General features: G+C 37.6%; 1 protein-coding gene across 8 annotated transcripts in view; it reads right to left on the bottom strand.

The window, feature by feature from the left end:
* The window catches only part of arid1b (AT-rich interactive domain 1B), a 230419-nt gene that overhangs the window by 151737 nt on the left and 60963 nt on the right, over nt 1-17719 (bottom strand). For 5 of the 8 annotated variants that reach the window (XM_028438181.1, XM_028438183.1, XM_028438185.1 and 2 more), the window contains exon 3: nt 16555-16710. The exons of 2 other annotated variants lie outside the window; for them this stretch is intronic. In XM_028438181.1, the coding sequence (XP_028293982.1) occupies nt 16555-16710 (156 nt within the window). The remainder of the gene's footprint in view (nt 1-16554; nt 16711-17719) is intronic. One more of the 8 variants, XM_028438184.1, reaches the window with a different exon arrangement.

Here is a 17719-nt window from a genome sequence, read left to right as displayed (position 1 = left end):
AAAACAATGTATTAATTTCATGTAAGTCTATCACAGTGTGAGTTATGGAGGTTTGGAGCATAAAATATTCCTTCCAAGCCTGTTTGTTACACTTTGGCATGAGGTAAAAAAAGGTTTTGTGTGGCCCCCCACAGTTAAAATTACTTCAAAAACAGGGGGAACATATGCAAAAAATGACAAAAATACAGAAAAATGTATCCAAAAACAACAAAAATGCACAAATTGACTCATAACACACAAAACTTCAACAAAAACACACAAAATGACTAAAACAACACAAAATCACTTAAAAAAACACAAAATGAGAGAGAAATATACAAAATAACAAACTCACTACAAAAAATAGACAAAATGAGACAAGAATTTACAAAATTACTGTAAAAAAAATAGGTAAAATGAGGGGGAGATATACAAAAGCACTACAACAAAAGACAAACATTTTGTTCATTCTTGTATCAATGCTCAGATTAGGGATTATTCTAAATGCTGACATGAATGTTGATTTTGTGGCCCTTGGATCAGTCAATTAAATTTTTGTGGCCCTCGCTGTGATTAAAGTCGCCCATCTCTGGTAAACAGCATACCTAACACAGGGCCTTTATATTTATAGTTATTTTTCAGGCGTAAACAGTTACACACAGAACGGCAGCTGATCCAAATCCAATATTTACTCAGACATGAGCCTGTTGTACGCGTGAGTGTTTGTGTGGCTTTTAAGTGGGTCAGTGTGAGGTGAGCTGCATGTTAAACAATCATTGTCTCACACGAGGTGATTATACGTCCAGGTTCCCTGATGAACCTGAACACATCGCCCGTCACACATTTAAATTACCGTAACTCCGCCAATATTTGCCCTATCAGAAAAAAATCCAAGATGTTGCTTTTCACTGCTAATCAGCCATGTTACAGCCATGTCATAGCGGTAATTTTACTCATACATGAGACAGAAGCCATTAAAGCAGCTGCTATGTTTGACAAGAGTTTCACACACAGGGTAAAGAGAAAGGAGAGCAAGAGGGAATTAATTATGTATGTTTCCTTTATTAGTGTTTCTTCGTTTCACCTGTAATATTTACTTAACGTCCTCTGTAACTGAGTAATATTTTGTAGCTATAGTCTTTACTTTGTATATTATAATAATTTATGTGTAAATGGATGCTTTTACAGTAGTGTGTGGTGAGGTTTTTAGAAAGTCCATAATTGTACTTTAAACTATGTGTTCTTCCCTAGAGATTTTTTTTTTTTTTTTTTTTTAATCAAGGTGATTGGCTTTAGTTACCTCTCATTTCAGATTTATTCTAGTATTTGTTACAAAGAGAAAGGATTTTGTTAAAAAGGTGTTTGCTTACTTTCCTACTTGATTTTACATTTGCATTACAAAGTATATTTAAGTAAACATTGAGTACTTTTTGGTCAGGCCAAGTGTCTTTCTTTTTTAAAATTCTAAATATGGCTACCCTAGTCTGATATCATTGCTGTCATATAGACAGAGGGGCTCGGGAAAACAAAGACAAATGAAGAGCAGAGAAACTTTAAAACAAACATGAAAATAATAGAAGGAAAGTGGAAGGTGAAAAACTTTGGGAAAGGAAATAGATGAAGAAGCAGGAGGAATGACTGATGAGGAAATGACTAAAAGCTAGTGCCAGAAAACATCAGTGGCAAATGAAGGAGTGCTGCGAGTGCATCCTTTCATTTGAGTTTTTTCCAGTCCATTGTCTCAAAATCCCATTTCCCAGCTAATTTAGAAGCTTCTAAAATACACTCTACTCCATACCTTAAGCCTAAGGCCACAACTAATCCTGTCTTCATACACACACACACGCACACACACACACGCTCATTCATCCTCCACGCTTTTCAAAAGACTTTATCTTGGCATAGTAGAACCAAATGAAGGATATTGAAAGCAAGCGTTTGAAGTACATGAGGGAATGCAGGAATCAAACTGTGAGTTAAATGCTATTAGACAGCTGTGTGGAGAGGCAGTGTAATATTAGATTTGATTGAATAGATGACTGCTGAATGTGGTGTAATGTATAGAGCCGGAGCAGCTTTATGCGGACGTAAATCAATATTGCAGCACCACCTTAATCCCCACCACTCACCCGCCCGACTCGGTAGGTGAGTGAGAAGTGTTGGAAAGAGGAAAAGCGTCAGTGTAGGACGTTGTTTTGGAATTTAAAACCCAGCGTGCACCTGCCTTCAGAAATACTTGGGATTTGTCGTTCTATTATATAATCATGGTGCTGTTGCATTATTATGTGACTCTGCGGGAAGCAAAAATTATTAAAATCAACTTTATTTAGATTAAATTACAACAATAGTCATCTCGAAGCGCTAAAAAAGGAGCCTTTGTGATTTTTCATTTCCACTTTGGTAATACAATTGAAATTAAATGAGCAGTTAAGCAGTCTAGATTTCCAACTGTGTTCTATAAACCTGTCCAATTCTAGTTGGTCAGTCCTAAAATGTTGTGTCACAGTTATGATGACTTATAATTACGTCAGTGCTGTACCTATTCACCAATTAAATGCTCCTTTAGTGTGCCGTGAGCAAAAGGAGATGTTAAAAAGTCATAATACACAATTTGACATTTCAGTTGCTTTTGGCTTCATGTCCTATCTCGCCTTAAATGACTTTTCAGAATTAAAATATACTACACAATGAAGTGCAGATATTTCTTTAAAAACTTAAAAATTATGACCCAAAAATGGTGATTTTTTAAAGAAACTAATCAGTTTTAAGAAAGACTTTTTAGGACAAAACTGACAAATGAAACAGAGGAAAACCATTGTGTAAAACTTTACTTTGTTTTATACATAAGGCTGAAATTACGCTGTCATTAGCCTAAACAAAGCATCATGAAGGCTGTCATTAAGTGTCATTCGTTACCCTAACCTTAACTAGGGGTGTGGAAAAAATCGATTTCACCATATATCGTGATTTTTTTATTCAAAAAAGTCAATGTTTTTTAATGACAATTTTTTGGGGGGGATATTTAATCAAAATTTTGTGTATTTGTGCAATATTTCCGTGGTGATTACAATGCTTTCAATGTGTGGCAATGGTTACTTGATGCACTTGATTTCATGATGCACACTGCATTCTCTTTTTTTCAGTGAAAATGTGCAAAAACACTAATAATAAATAATAAATAGGATGTTTTGAAGTAAATAGTTTTGACTCAATTTGTCCTCTGAATGATCAATATCTTCTGATGAACATATACAGCAACTTGATTTTTCATCTCTACGTTTATTTTGATATTAACTGGGTAGAATATCGCGATATATCGTGATAATATTGCATCGGGACCCAAGTATCGTGATACGCATGGTAATGCAACATCCTTGCCAATACTCACCCCTAACCCTAACCAACCCCACTAGATCCATCCACCTAACCCAAAAAATGCCAACATAGCTCCAAAGGTGTCATGATTTAGCGACCGACACTTAATGACAGTCTTCATGACACCTTATTCATGCTAATGACAGATAATGAAAATGTAATGTCAGCCTAATTTCAAGTCAAGGGTTACCAAACATTTTAGTAAAAATTCAGATTTTACACAATAGTTTTCCTCTATTTCCTTTGTCAGCTTTGTCCAAAAAAGTCCTTCTTAAAACTGATTAGTTTGTTTAAAAAAAATAACCTTTTCCGGGTCATCATTTCTAACTTTTTAAAGAAATATCTGCACTTTATTGTGTAGTTCCTTAATAATATCTTACATACTTCAGCAGCAGCAGCAGGAGTATCAGGGAGAACAAGCAAACTGCACATAGTAAATCCAATGGCTCTAGCAATGCTACCCACTTTGCTTCCATTTCTTTTGTCAGACCCATCACCACATCCTCCCCCCCTCGATTCTTCCATCCCACCTCCATGACACCCTTCCTCCACCCTGTATCTCCTCATCAATACCTCCTCCAGCCGTCCCTGCCTCCACCGCTCTTCTCATGACTAACTTATGAATTACCACCCCCCCACCCCACCACCATTAACACACACACACACACACACACACACACACACACACACACACACACACACACACACGCACACACACGCACACACACACGCACACACACACACACCCCTGCACCTTGGCAGATGCACATCTCCACAAAATCTGACACTAATTCCATTAATATTCATTAAAAATTAAGCTTGATTGCTAGTCTTTAGGTTCACACATCTAACCACACACACACGCACGCACACACATCATGAAAACGTATGCTCGACCACAATTAAAATGGTCTAATTTCACAATATACGCTTTTTTTTAACTTTCAGTCATAAAAACTGTCAGCAAAACAGATGATGGAGGAAAGAGAAAGAGAGGAGGTACATGCACATCGTAGAGGGTGGAGGAGGTGCCAGGAGAGGAAATCCATATTCAGCACTCTGACAGCGATCCAACACACATCTGTTAAGGCGCACGTGCTCACACCAATCAGACCGACTTACTGCACAGTAATTGCAGCAACAATCAGCAGTGAGAGCGCACTACACAGCACTAATGTGCGTTGGCAAAATGTGACAAATCAATGTGTGGTTACGATGTTTTTGGCTTTCATGTTTTCCTTGACACTCTGATCAATTTATAGAATATTTGAAGATGACTGCAGCTGTGTATCAATCCTTTATTTTGTATAAATACAATATTTATGCATTCATTTAATCAGGGGGCCACATGACATGTATAATACGTTAGCTCCAAGATACTGACGACTCAGACGGTTATAGACGTGTGCTAGCATAGTAACAGCACATCGACACCTACTTTAACGACACCTTCCTTCTGCTTGGCTATAGATTGGTGACTGTGAGTGTGTGTCCGTGTGCATCCAGTCTATCTTAATGGGTCCATTTGTAGCAGTGCCTGTTCTAGTACCATGTCCTCCAGATTGGATTCGATAACAGCAATCCTTCTGACCTTTAGCACAAAGAAAACTGCAAGAGAGGACCAGAGCTTCAACACGGCACACACGGGCACAGATGTAGCTACACACACACACACACACACACACACGTGCTCGTAAGCAATCATTGTCTGTGTCGTACACAAACAGAAGCACGCTGGCCTTCCCTTAGGGTTGATGTCACATTGCACCAACCCATGCTTTTTGTTCTTACTCCATGACACATTCAAAGAAAAGCTTCTTTCTCATCATATTTTCCTACTTCAAACAATTTAAAAGTTCTTATTAGCACCAACCTTACCATCAGCCCATTCAATTGTCTTGGCTTATAGTTATAGCGGACATTCACCCAAACTGGTGCAAACCCACATGAGATTCATGTGCAGTAGCATGATAGCGGCGTGCTGGCAGGCTCGGCTTTGACGTGACATGTTTTTGTGTGAATGTGTGTTTTCTCTTCTGCTTTCTGTCTGTGAAGTCTGTATCCAGGAACAAATGCGGCATTTCCTAACAAATGGCAGCTAAATGAGGCCCCTAGGGTGTTGTGCCGCTAACTACCAGCCCTTTTTTTCCCTGAACCATTATGATTGTCCTAACCGTTCCAAAAACACCTCTCCTGTTCATGTTCATTTGCATTTGAATTGCAGCTCGGCTGTACAAAAACAAACATAAATCAAAAAAGGGAGGAAAAAAAAAAAGAATGAAGGAGAAAAATTGCCGGATTCTGGCCGAGCAATTAGCGAGTGTCAGTCAATGTGAAGGTAAAAAACACACTAAATTAAAAACATTGTCTGAAACACAGGCGCACACACACACACACACACACACACACACCATATATATAATATATATCCTTTTTTCAATTTTATCGTTTATTTTCGCCTGGAAGCTCATCAAGCTTAAGTGCTCGTCAGCAACAGCCAATCGGGATGCGGCAGGCCTGGGGTTGCCGTGGCGATACGCACGGACATTTAGAGGACTCCGATAAACTCTGCCATTTAAAAGGTTATGACAATTAACGCAGCTCTCTGCAAATTACCACTGCCAGACCTTTACCCACGGACGTCTCTCTCTCCCTCTTATCACCTCACACCCAGCCTCGCCGCCTTTCGCTCTTCACCTCTTCCTCACTATCTCGTCGCGTGCCCTCTATTTCCACTGCCTCGCCTCCCTCACTCTCGCTCTATCAGTCCAACCCCCTTTCCAGCCGGCAGCACTTTTTATTACACTGTTAATTAACAGTTCTTTGCTTAATATTCTAATGGTGATCAATTAATGACATTGAACTTTGTGTGCTTCCTTCAGCAGCAGCAACAGCAGCAGCAGCATGCACACTGTTCACCTATTCACTGCAGCTCTGACCACGTCCCATTCACTCCCCCCCCCCCCACCATACACACACACACACACACACACACACACACACACACACACACACAATCATACATTAAATCACCAGAACTTCCTTCACCATCACTAAGGTGAGTTCCCTCTGTGTGTGTGTGTGCGTGTGTGTGTGTGTGCGAGTGTGTGTGTGCACGTTAGGGCTGTACATTTAATGAAATTTTAATCGGGATTACAATTTTGGTTGCCACAATTAAATTAACCTGATCGTCGGCAATAATTTACATAAAAAAATTCAGGCTCTGCACTCTGTAATAGTGTATTTATTCAGTTATATTTTTAATTTTCTGGTAAATTTAAAAAAAATATTTTTCTAGTATGATTCCATTTTAAAGCTTAATGTTGCACTGTAACCTGTACTCATGTTTGTTCCAAAGTAGTGTAATAACGACACAGATTTGTATCTAACATGATAAATAATTGTGATTATCATTTTGGCTATAATCATACAGCCCTAGCGTGTGTGTGTGTGTGTGTTCAATTACAATTCTAACTATGATTACAGTGACCAGCATTATTTTTTATCCTCAGAAAGTCAAATACAGTTATGTTCTCAATTACTAAAGTTAAATTACATTTAACTACAATTACTGAGCCGGAAATGAATAACTTAATAAAAGTTAACTTTCCTCTCGTGTTAGCTTTCTGTTAGCATCTCTAATGATAACGGGTCCTAAATCAGCTGTAAAATACATTAAAAACAAATATCTATCATCTCATTTCTTTCTTATCAGAGCCTTTTTTGTGTCTGTATACCCCTTGATTTTTGGTAAAATGTGGGAAAGCTTAATAATCGTTAACTACGTATATGTACAACTGTACACAGAACTGTAACATGGTTCCCCAGTTTTGCGTTAAATTATGAATGACAATTTCTAAAATAGTGTCATGGCAATTACTATTACAAAGTCAAATATCTGAACTCACTTACAATTTTATTATGATTATGACAGCAACACATTTTTAAAATTACAATTACAATTATGATGCCATAATTGTAATTATTAATGACCCCGACCCTGGTGTGTGTGTGTGTGTGTGTGTGTGTGTGTGTAAATACAGGCAGCTGTGGCGAGTGAAGCAGCAGAGCAAGTATACAGCAAGGGGGTAATAAAGCCAGGGGCCAGGCAGCAGAAAGGCACAATGGCCTTTTAATTAACCTGGTATGATTAAAAGCGGGGGTGGAGAAGAGTGGGGGGTGTTGGGGAAATAGGCTGACTGTTGCTGCTGGTTGGAGGCGTTGAGGTGACTGATGGGTAAAAGGATAGGACCAACTAGAAGAAATGGATACAATTAAAGCACCTGGTGTAAATTAAGTGAAAATCCTACTGTTTTTATAGGGACGCTTTGTTTCATCAGTCGTCAGCAGTTATACTGTAACATGAAATTGGATCCAATGTCTAAAAATCACCTTCTTTCAGTTTTTTTCTTCTTTTTCTGTTTTCTGCCATCAGACACCTCAACAACTGATAGAACTGATCTTGCTTCACCTTCACCTTCAGCTCCCTCCATTATCCCACTGCACAATAGACTTTATATTTGATTTTTCTATCTTTTCTACCTTGTACATATATATCTTTACTACTTTTAAATTATTCTAATTATTGTTAGTATACTTTTCTTTTCTTTGTTTTGTTCTTTCAAATGTGTTTGTTGTTCTTTGTAGCATCCAGTGTGGACAGCAAAGTTAAGAATGGAAACACGTTTCCTTACTGTGCACATGATAATAAACACTTTAAATCTTGAATCTTAAGGGGAAATGTTTTGCAGAGAGCTCGGAAAATGCCAGCAGCAGCAGAGAAAGCCAAGCTGAGGAGAATGGGACATAAATAAAAGCCTGTGATCCTTTTATAATAACTTTTAAAAAGCTCAAAGATTGGAATTAATCTGGGCTTGTTTTCATTAACAAGAACTGCAATAGGAAATAAATGTATCAGATCCTGTGTCAAATGTCAAAAGATGCATCGTCTAGCGGACAAGTAATGTCGCAAGATTTTACTACACACCAGATTTTCATAATTTGTTTTTATTTTTTTAATATACCCAGAGTAATTATATAGGTATGTTCAGACTTATAGTAAAAAAAAAAAGCATGGCTGTTTTACCAAATGCAATTTTCCCTCTTTTTTCTTCTTTCCAAAAATATCACATCATTATCGTTAGCCTATTATTGTCCCACCTCTAATTTAAACCCTTCATAAAATTTGTGCTTAAAGAATATGAGAAAACATAAAAAGTTGTGCCTTATAAAAAAATAAAATAAAATAAAAATGTAATAACACTGCTTCAGGTAAAGATAAAGATTAAATTTGATTTAAGTTTTTCCAGCCAATTTTTTTTCTTTAACTATTTAGTCTTTGAAGCAAATGTCATGGAAACCCAGAAGTAAAACAGTCACCTTAGCATACGACAAAGATACGATAAAAAATGGTAATTGTGGATACAGCTAGATCCAAAATGACTGAAAAATGCCACTGTCAGCTGCAGGGGTATTGAGTATTGAGTGAAGGGCGATTAACGCCCCTAAATACATTAGGTGGTGTCAAAATCCTAAAAGACAAAATTCCAGTCTCATGTATCATGTGGTTAAAGTGAACGTTTACGGGTGACTACAAATCACAAAAAATATCAGTTTGGCACAACGGAGCTTTTGCTGTGCATGTGGACAAACTCAGCCCATCATGTGTTTCCCCATGAGATGAAATACTCATACTAATAAATGTGATATTAAAAGAAACTACTATCTATTCTCTACAAGACAATTTCAATAACTGTATTACACTTGGTTTAGATCTTTACAACCAGTAAAAACAATAAGAAAATGTGCACAGTAAATGTTAAAGTCTAGTTGAAATAAATACATTTTAAGGTACTGGTAATTAGTTTTGTAAAAATTAAAAATTAAAAAAACGTTCAGGGTCATTATTAAATACATCATAAGGTCACTTTTCCTACGCAAAAAACTAAGACCTGGACCTGTAGCTTGAACTCCATGTCTCCCTGATCCTGTGTGTGTGTGTGTGTGTGTGTGTGTGGTGCTTGAGAGCATCACTAAGCAGGATCCAACCCGTTGGATGAGCTTCCTTCCTTCCATGGGTGTTTAAAAGCAGCGTGTCTCCTTAAATCTGCTGAGAGTTCATCTGTGCCAAAGCGGCGCTCCCCAGAGCCGACTCACACGCCGAGGAGGAAACAGTTAAAGCCGATAGAGACTCCGGGATTGGGTTTACAAAGGAAAGTGGATAGGTATTTTTTACTACAGGGAATAGATGTTAGAGAATGACTTCTTTCTTCAAACACCAGCAGTCAATTCCTGACAACTCAACTCCACACACAAACACGGAGGTTTTACCCACATACGGCCTTAATCACACAGTTTTATTTAGGTCTATAAATGTTCATTTGTTAGCTAAAAAGTAAATCGCATAATACACAAGCGGATCAAAGCCTAAAGCATGCTCCTCTCTATGTTATGAGCTGGCAGTTAGCCATTGCTTTACCTCCATTCTCTCTCCCCAGTCTACCCTGTCACACTCTGCTGTATACTACCCAATAAAGCAAACAAGCCATAAAAAATTATCACTGCATTCTTGAAATTGTAGTGCTCACATTTTGGTTTTTATGAGGCAGAATGTATTTGAACGTAACAAATATCACACATTTCATCTGTTTTGTTGCGCGCAATATGGCTATCAAGAGAAAGAGAGGCCACAAATGTTCTCCTTTCGGACAAATTATCTCACTTTGAGAGTGTGAAACAACAATCATCAGGGCCATAATATGAAGGAGGTCCCATCAAAGCACAATGGGATAGATTTAAGGCAGTTAGTGGTGAGAGTTTATGATGTTATTTCTATAGTAGAAATATTTTAGACAAATCATATCATAACTAATGAAATGCACATTTGTTGGAATTGTACCCCCAGTAATTCAAGTGTTATCAAACAATCACGACATCAAAAACACATCAGCGCCCACATTTATTCTTTTAAAGCCTTATTTCTGCACTGATGCAATATTACGTACATGCTTTTTAACCTTTTTTGAATGAGCCTTGATGTCTTAGAAATGTCTTTTTAGCATGGTTTGCTCTTTGCAATCAGATGAGGTCACAACAGTGCAATAAACTCAAAGGAAGGCCGCATTTTCACTTTGATTTGTTACAAAACCAATAGCAGTCGGTTTCAGAGCAAATTCTGTGTCAAAGGCAGCTGGAATGGTTCCATCAAGTGGAGGATGTCCTCTGGCGAGGGTTAATGGGAGTGGAGTGGGGGGGAAGGAACTGCAGAGAGTGCCGGAAGAGCAAAATAAAGAACTTTTCAGCTTGGATTTCTCAGAGTAATGCAGGGTCAAAAAACACCGGTCAAAAACCCACAATGACAACCTAATCTAGCGTGGGCTGCAATTGTGTGTACGTGTGTTTGTGTAATCCGCACTATGCGGTTCACATCATGTCTCATTTCAGCCCAGAATCAAAGACAAAGGTCATAGTTTGACCTTTTCCACTCGGCTGATTAGTTTGCACACACAGAGAGTAACAGAGAGAGACACTTTCTCAAAACACCAAAATGACTGCAACATTACAGAGCAAAAGGCACTAAAAATCTTTCATTTGTAATCTTGGCCAAGCACCCCATGTTCACTTTACAAACAAGTTCCATTTCTGAACATGTTTCCCTTTTAGATCCAAAACCAAACGCCTGGTGTCTTTGTTACAGCAGTATTTATTTACATATACCTTTTGCAAATACCACTTCCACACAATCAATGGGCAATTAATTTTCTCTTAATGCCAATGCTCTGGCTTGTTTTTGTTAAGTGTAAAATGTCACAGGTTTTTATGATCAATATTGTAAGCTTGCAAGAATTACTCAAAAACAAATGATTAGATTAGGAAAAAGCTTGGACCTGGCTCATGTAATATACGGTATTAGACAATATATCTACACATTGCTAAAAGAAAACCTGTATTTATTCTTATTCTTATTATCAACAATATATAATATATTATTAACAATATGTATTATATTATTTACAATTGAGTCATCATCAATAACTGGAACGGTTATTCAGCCCATTTTAATTTGATTCAGGTCATTTTTTAATGCTCTATTGAATTAATTAACAAACAAAATGTTATTTTCACAGACAACTGTCATCAAAAGTTCTTTAGATTTTTTTTTTTTTTAAACAAAAAAGACCAAAATAGAACAGAACAAAGAAAACAATGAAAAAAAAAAAAAAAAAAAAAAAGGCATACAGAAAAAGGAAATCGGGGATAAATAAAATATATTGAAGTCTCGATTCGATTACAAACCAATATTCGATTAATAACGATTATCGACTGAATTTTTTTTATTATTCCTGATTATTTAATTTCCCTTTAACATCAGTCAGTCCCTGAGTTATCTGACTTCTCTTTTGATTAACACTTCACAGGACCTTCAATGTTAATTTAAATATCCAACTTAGTAGCACTCGCTCTGTTGGTTTTATACAATTTGAAAAAATGTAAATAAAAGATCTTTGGAAATTTAAGAATCACTTCATAATCGTCTGTAATGAAATCACATTTTTCTCACCAGCCTAACTAATACAAATACCACTTTCATTTGTATTAAAGTAAAAAGCATTCATTTTAAGTGTCAAACTGCTGGTTTTCAAGCGCTCTGCTTCAACTCATCCAATACAAGCTGTAAGGTTTAGGCTGTATTGTAAGTGTTATTAATGAATGCAGTTAAAAGTAAAAAGACGACCATGAGAAAGCCAGGAGGCTTTGACATATTGCCTGCTGCGCATGAACATTAAATGCTGTTTTTCTGCAACACGTACAAAGGATGTGTTGTTACAAGTGACGGTCAGCATTTTGCATCGTTGTTGATGTCGCTGCCAAAAACTTTGTTAACAGGTGTTTATATGTGCTGATTGAGAGATTTGCTCTTAAAGTAGCGTGAATGCAAAGGCCCCCCCCGAGCCCCACACAAGTTGTCATAGCAACCAATATGGAAACGTTATCAGTCCAGGTGACACAAGGCTTGGGCCAATCAGTGCTCACGCAGATATACCTGCTGTATAAATGTCAGCGTGGGTCAATTGCTCCCACATCATCGGCAATGATGAAAACACACCATTACTGTCACAAAATGTCAACATGGCCATGGATCTCAGCTGCTCCTTGTTAGAGTGAATAATGTTTGTTCAGCAGGCTGCACAGGCGCTGTGAAAGCACGTTAAGTGAGAAAATAGGGGTAAGTGCTTTTGCGGCATGAGACAAAAGGTGCACTGGTTGAAAAACATTCACTCAGTGTAAAACTTACTGTGCTAAGACTGGTGATTTCCTTTTTTCAAACACACCACTTTTTGTGCTCACAGTGGCTTCCTGCTTGGCTATTTGTCTTGGTGCGCTCAATTTTCAAGTCTGTCTAAAGAGAGGTTTAACTACACTTCTGTAAATCACAGCATAATTACCTCCACAGACACAGACCTACCAGTGCCAAATGGCACCGGCTTGTGCAGATGTTACATCTACATGCAATTGTGGATCGCTAATGAGAAATTCAGAGTTTGGGCCAAAAAAAGGGCTGCTTGGAAATATTGTTGGTCTAATCTTCCACGTACTGTTCCTCTGGTGGATTCACCTTTTATTCAAATACTGGGTCAATAATACATCACAGACCAGTGCAATGTTTCCGACTATGAAATGTGCTAATTAGAGTATAGCAGAGGTGGACCATCAGGGCCAGCAAAACCTTCCCTGCTGGTCTAAAGACAGTATGAATCACAAACCTATGTTTACCTTAAATAATGGGGTGTCCCAATCCGATATTGATATCAGATATCGGTCCGATATCAGGCAGAAAACGAACTGCATCTAAAATCTCTGATATATATTATATTTATTCAATTGTAGAATACTGTAGATATTATGTTGAAGGTTAACATTTATGTAACCAATTGGTTAATAATAAATGAGTCAGTTTTTCTCATACCTACTGTTGCTGACTATTGTTCTCTGTTTGGGTGACATCACTTGATCAAGCCTTTTCTAACATTCCACACTACAATATAAGTAATGCAAGTATGTATGATTCGTGCTGATATCGTATCAGATCAATATCAGCCAACACTCAAGGCTGAGAAAAAGTTTATCGTGTATCGGGACATCCCTATTAAATAATAGTAAATCATTTAAAGGAGTGCATTACTCTCTCCACATAACGTTTCTATTGTTTTGCCTCAGGTAGTGTGTATAAAGGTTTTAACTGTCATCTGTTGCCAGGGTCACACACATCGCCCTAGGCCTGCAGAACAAGAAATTAAAACGTTTTTGTAAACATTAGCTGATCATTCTCCGCCCTTTGATTGGACGGCAACAAAGTACACAGGTATGATGAAAACCCCTTCGGTTACAAGAGCTGCTTGATTTTGAAACGCTGTAACTTACTGTAAATCACAGTGTTGCGTAAACAAGGAAAGGAGAAATCAGGGACTTTCGTGTACTTTTGCTTTCGTTTTATATTCGTGAGACTTTACAGTTGGCGTCACCTCCTACAAATGTTCTTATTTAAAGTTTCTAGAAGAATCTACACATGCTGCTCCATATTACTGCTTCACGTCTGCATACGAGTCATTTTTCATCTTTTTTATGCTCAATTTTTACTACTCAATTTTCAATTTTTAGCACAGCTGTCGGTCACTGCCAACCTTGCCAAGATGCTCCCTCTACATCTGGACTAGAGCTTCCTTTTTTATTAGTAAATAGTAATGCTATCCCTCTGTGATGATGTAATCATGTGATGGAATAATTTTAAGTTGGACGCTATTGAAGTTTAACCATCAGAATGGCTTTTAGTAAACTGGATTTTAAATGAATATCATCTGTTTATGATGCTGCTCCTATGATGTATATGCACATAAAAGCGCTTTGTAAATTATTTACTTAGTTACTAATATCAAAAAGCCAAGCTGATGTTTTTTCAGAAGGTTGAATTGAACCACTTTCAATCATAATAATTATCTCTAAGATTTTTTTTCATCTTAAGATTTAAAATAAAATTATTGGCAATAGAACAATAACTGTCTTTTAAGGACGTATAGTTGTATAATCGATTTAGGCCAATCCAAAGTCCCTGTTGTATTATTGTCAGGTTTAACGTTGGAAACCTGTGGTGCACCGCACCAAGCAAGTGTGGGAAACAGGGTAAAAAGAAAGGAAATGTGGGAGCAAGTGGGGAGAAGTATAAATAAACATAAGTAGGAAAGCTTGTAACTGGTGACTATGCACCATGAAGTAATGTGATTGCCACAACAAACTGGATAAAACAAGACAAGCAGTGAAGTGGATAGTGAAATACATAAAACAATTATTGTATCTGTTAGAGATTACTAAGAAAATAAGAGCTGCTGCTGCTGCTGCTGTGTAAAAGGAATATTCCACTTTTATATTGTGTTGCACTACGTTTTATAGTAAAAATTAGTTTTAAATTCCTTCCTGGGTTTTGTGGTAAAAATCCCAGAATAATAAGATTTATTGCACTTCAAAACTTTGTTCATTGCTCAACAAATGCACATGCGCATACGTTTTAGAGTTGGGGCCCTTTTACTTTCCCCCTTCTGTCTCTGCTCTATCTGATCCGTCATTTCCTGTTGGGTTGTTGTATTTGTCCTATTTTATCTCTCTTCCCTGCATTCTGTTTCTTTGGAATAATTCACAGCAGGGTTGAGAGCCGGAGTTACTCCACGCGGCCTGATGGATCCTCTGGCTGTAGAGTGGATGGGAAACACATGGGTAGCCTTCAGTCAACTCAAAAAAAAAAAAAAAAAAAACAGCTTGAATTCAAGCTCTTGATGGAAGTCTTCTACAGGTCATCACCCAGAAACTTGGCAGGACGGGTTGTAAACCACATTTGCAAAACAGGTCCGTTGCTGATCTGAGATTTGTACTGGCAGGCTAAGCATACAACATGTGTTTATTTACTGTGACTGTCCAATCTGTGCGCAGCTGTGCCTGGAGCTACATGAAAATATGCCTTAACATTGAACGTCAGCATCCGTTAACATGAATAACGTGAAGGAATATTACCTACAGACAAGGAATGCCGAGCTACACATAACCCCCAGAGTTCCTATTAAAATCAAGACTTTTTTTATTGCCATTTCTATCTAAATTCAAGACCAACTTCACAGTAAACATAATTGGGGGGAAAAAAACGCCACATCAGTTACATAGGGTTAGGGTCATTTTTCTTCTAGTGTCTAGTGCAGACGAGCAACTGGGGACCCCCAAAATAAATGCACAAAAATACACAAAATGACAGTAAAATTACGAATGTCCCGATACAACTTTTTCATTTTCGATATGATACAGATTTTGCAGCCTTGCTTATCGGCCGATACCGATAATGATCCAATATCCTCATGAATCATACACTTTTTAAAAAGAAAATGTATTTAACTCTCTCTCTCTCTCTATAAAAAAATTATAATTACTTATTTTATAGTGTGGAATGTTAGAAAAGGCTTGATCAAGTGATGTTACTCAAACAGAGAACAATAGTCAGCAACAGCAGGTATGAGAAAAACTGACCCATTTATTATTACATTACATCATTTTTAACCTTCAACATAATATCTACAGTATACTAAAATTGAATAAAATAAATTAAAAACAATAAAAAAAATTTTAAAAAATCGGAAAATCCGGAAATTTGAATCCGATATCTGACATTCGTTTTCAGGCTAATATCGGACTGATATCCGATATCGGATTGGGACACCTCTAAGTAAAATACACAAAAAACAGACTAAAATAATCAAAATCACTCCAAAAACACAGGATGACTACAAAAACAGCAAGAAATTAAGAAAAATGTTCTCATGTTGTTTAAAATGTTACCATTTATTTTGAAATGTGAAACTATTTTGAAATGTGAGACTAATTACAATCATAAAATCATACTATGTGTTAAAACGTAAGTCTTTTAATGACAATTGAGGCCTTATTTTTAGATTCATGAATTTAATGCCTTTTAAAACTTCTTAAGGATCCGCAGGAACTATGACACACAATTAAATATCAGTTGTCTCATGAAGATATCATTTTATACAATCACTTTTTCCACTGACATTTTGTCCCGTTTCCCAATGCTTAATCTAACTTAACATATGCACATTTATGCATAATGTCTTTACGAGCATAGTGATATTTTAGCGTGTGTTCTACCTGTTGTAGTGGTGGTCGAGGCTGCAGGTAGGAACCCTGGTTTAAGCCTGCGGGGGTCTGTTGAGGGGGGCTAAAGTATGGAGGGGTTCCCTGCTGACCTCCCTGCTGCTGCTGGCTGTAGCCCCCCATTCCTTGTTGGCCATACGGCGCCACCTGCTGAAAGACGAGAGTTCGAGGGTAGATATTAAGGTCAGGAATTGGTCTGTAGTATGAGTTTTAGTTGAAATTAAAAGCAGTGGAGAGGAGTGGGTGCTAGATACAAACACAGATGGAAGGTGACACTAACATGGGAGTTTCTAACCTGCAAATAAAAGCAAAGTTTCTTTACAAAATAGCTGAAATACTATTTTCTCCTCATATGCCTACTCAGCATTCACACCTGGGCTAAAGGTGCTTATTCAGCTGTGAGCAGGCTGACACTCAACCCACAGCAGTCCTCTGTCTAATGAACTTGCCCTAACTTTATGTACTTTTCTCAACCCAATTGCATCCTCCTCTCCATTATCTCTGCCACGGTCACTTCACAGATGGGATGAGGTGTGTTGGGAAAATTGCTGTCAAGCCATAACCTTAATAAGGGACACATGGATGCGCTGTAGCTTTCCACAGCAGTGAAGTTTGAGAAGAAAAAAACAACTCCCAGCGAGAGCCGAGTGCTGCATTACACGGTGCACGGTTACAAGGGAGAATGTGAACAGGGAGCGCGTGTAACAAGCTGGCACAAACACAAATGTAGTCTTAATCCCATCTTGTCGTTTGTTATGACTACAGACAGTGCCAGGTGCTTCTCACTCCTCAAAGGATTTCCTACAGAGGCTGGGGTTTTCCCACTGCACACAGATTAGTACTAGACTACCTTTACATACACTGGGGAAGCAATACAACAGCGCTTCAGCGTCATATTTCCTCCTAATTATGTCACTTTCCTTATTCCTTTCTTAGAAAATAAAGAAACACACGAAGGGGCGCGTGAAGTTCCTGAAAGTCCACTTTTAGGTTAATATTTTACATTTCACACTAGGGTTGGGCAATATTTCATGATTCAAGATATATCAAGTTTTCTCAATAAAAAATTACAATATCGCCTATATCGAGATATTTCTTCTTTTTTTTTTTTTTTTTACTTATTTCGAGTTATACAATCACAGTACAAATCATATCATAC

The sequence above is a fragment of the Gouania willdenowi genome, chromosome 22, assembly GCF_900634775.1.
Source record: "Gouania willdenowi chromosome 22, fGouWil2.1, whole genome shotgun sequence".
NCBI classification, from domain to species: Eukaryota; Metazoa; Chordata; class Actinopteri; order Blenniiformes; family Gobiesocidae; genus Gouania; species Gouania willdenowi.
The sequence above is the reverse complement of the archived record's forward strand: the minus strand, read 5'-3'. Positions and strand labels throughout refer to the sequence as shown.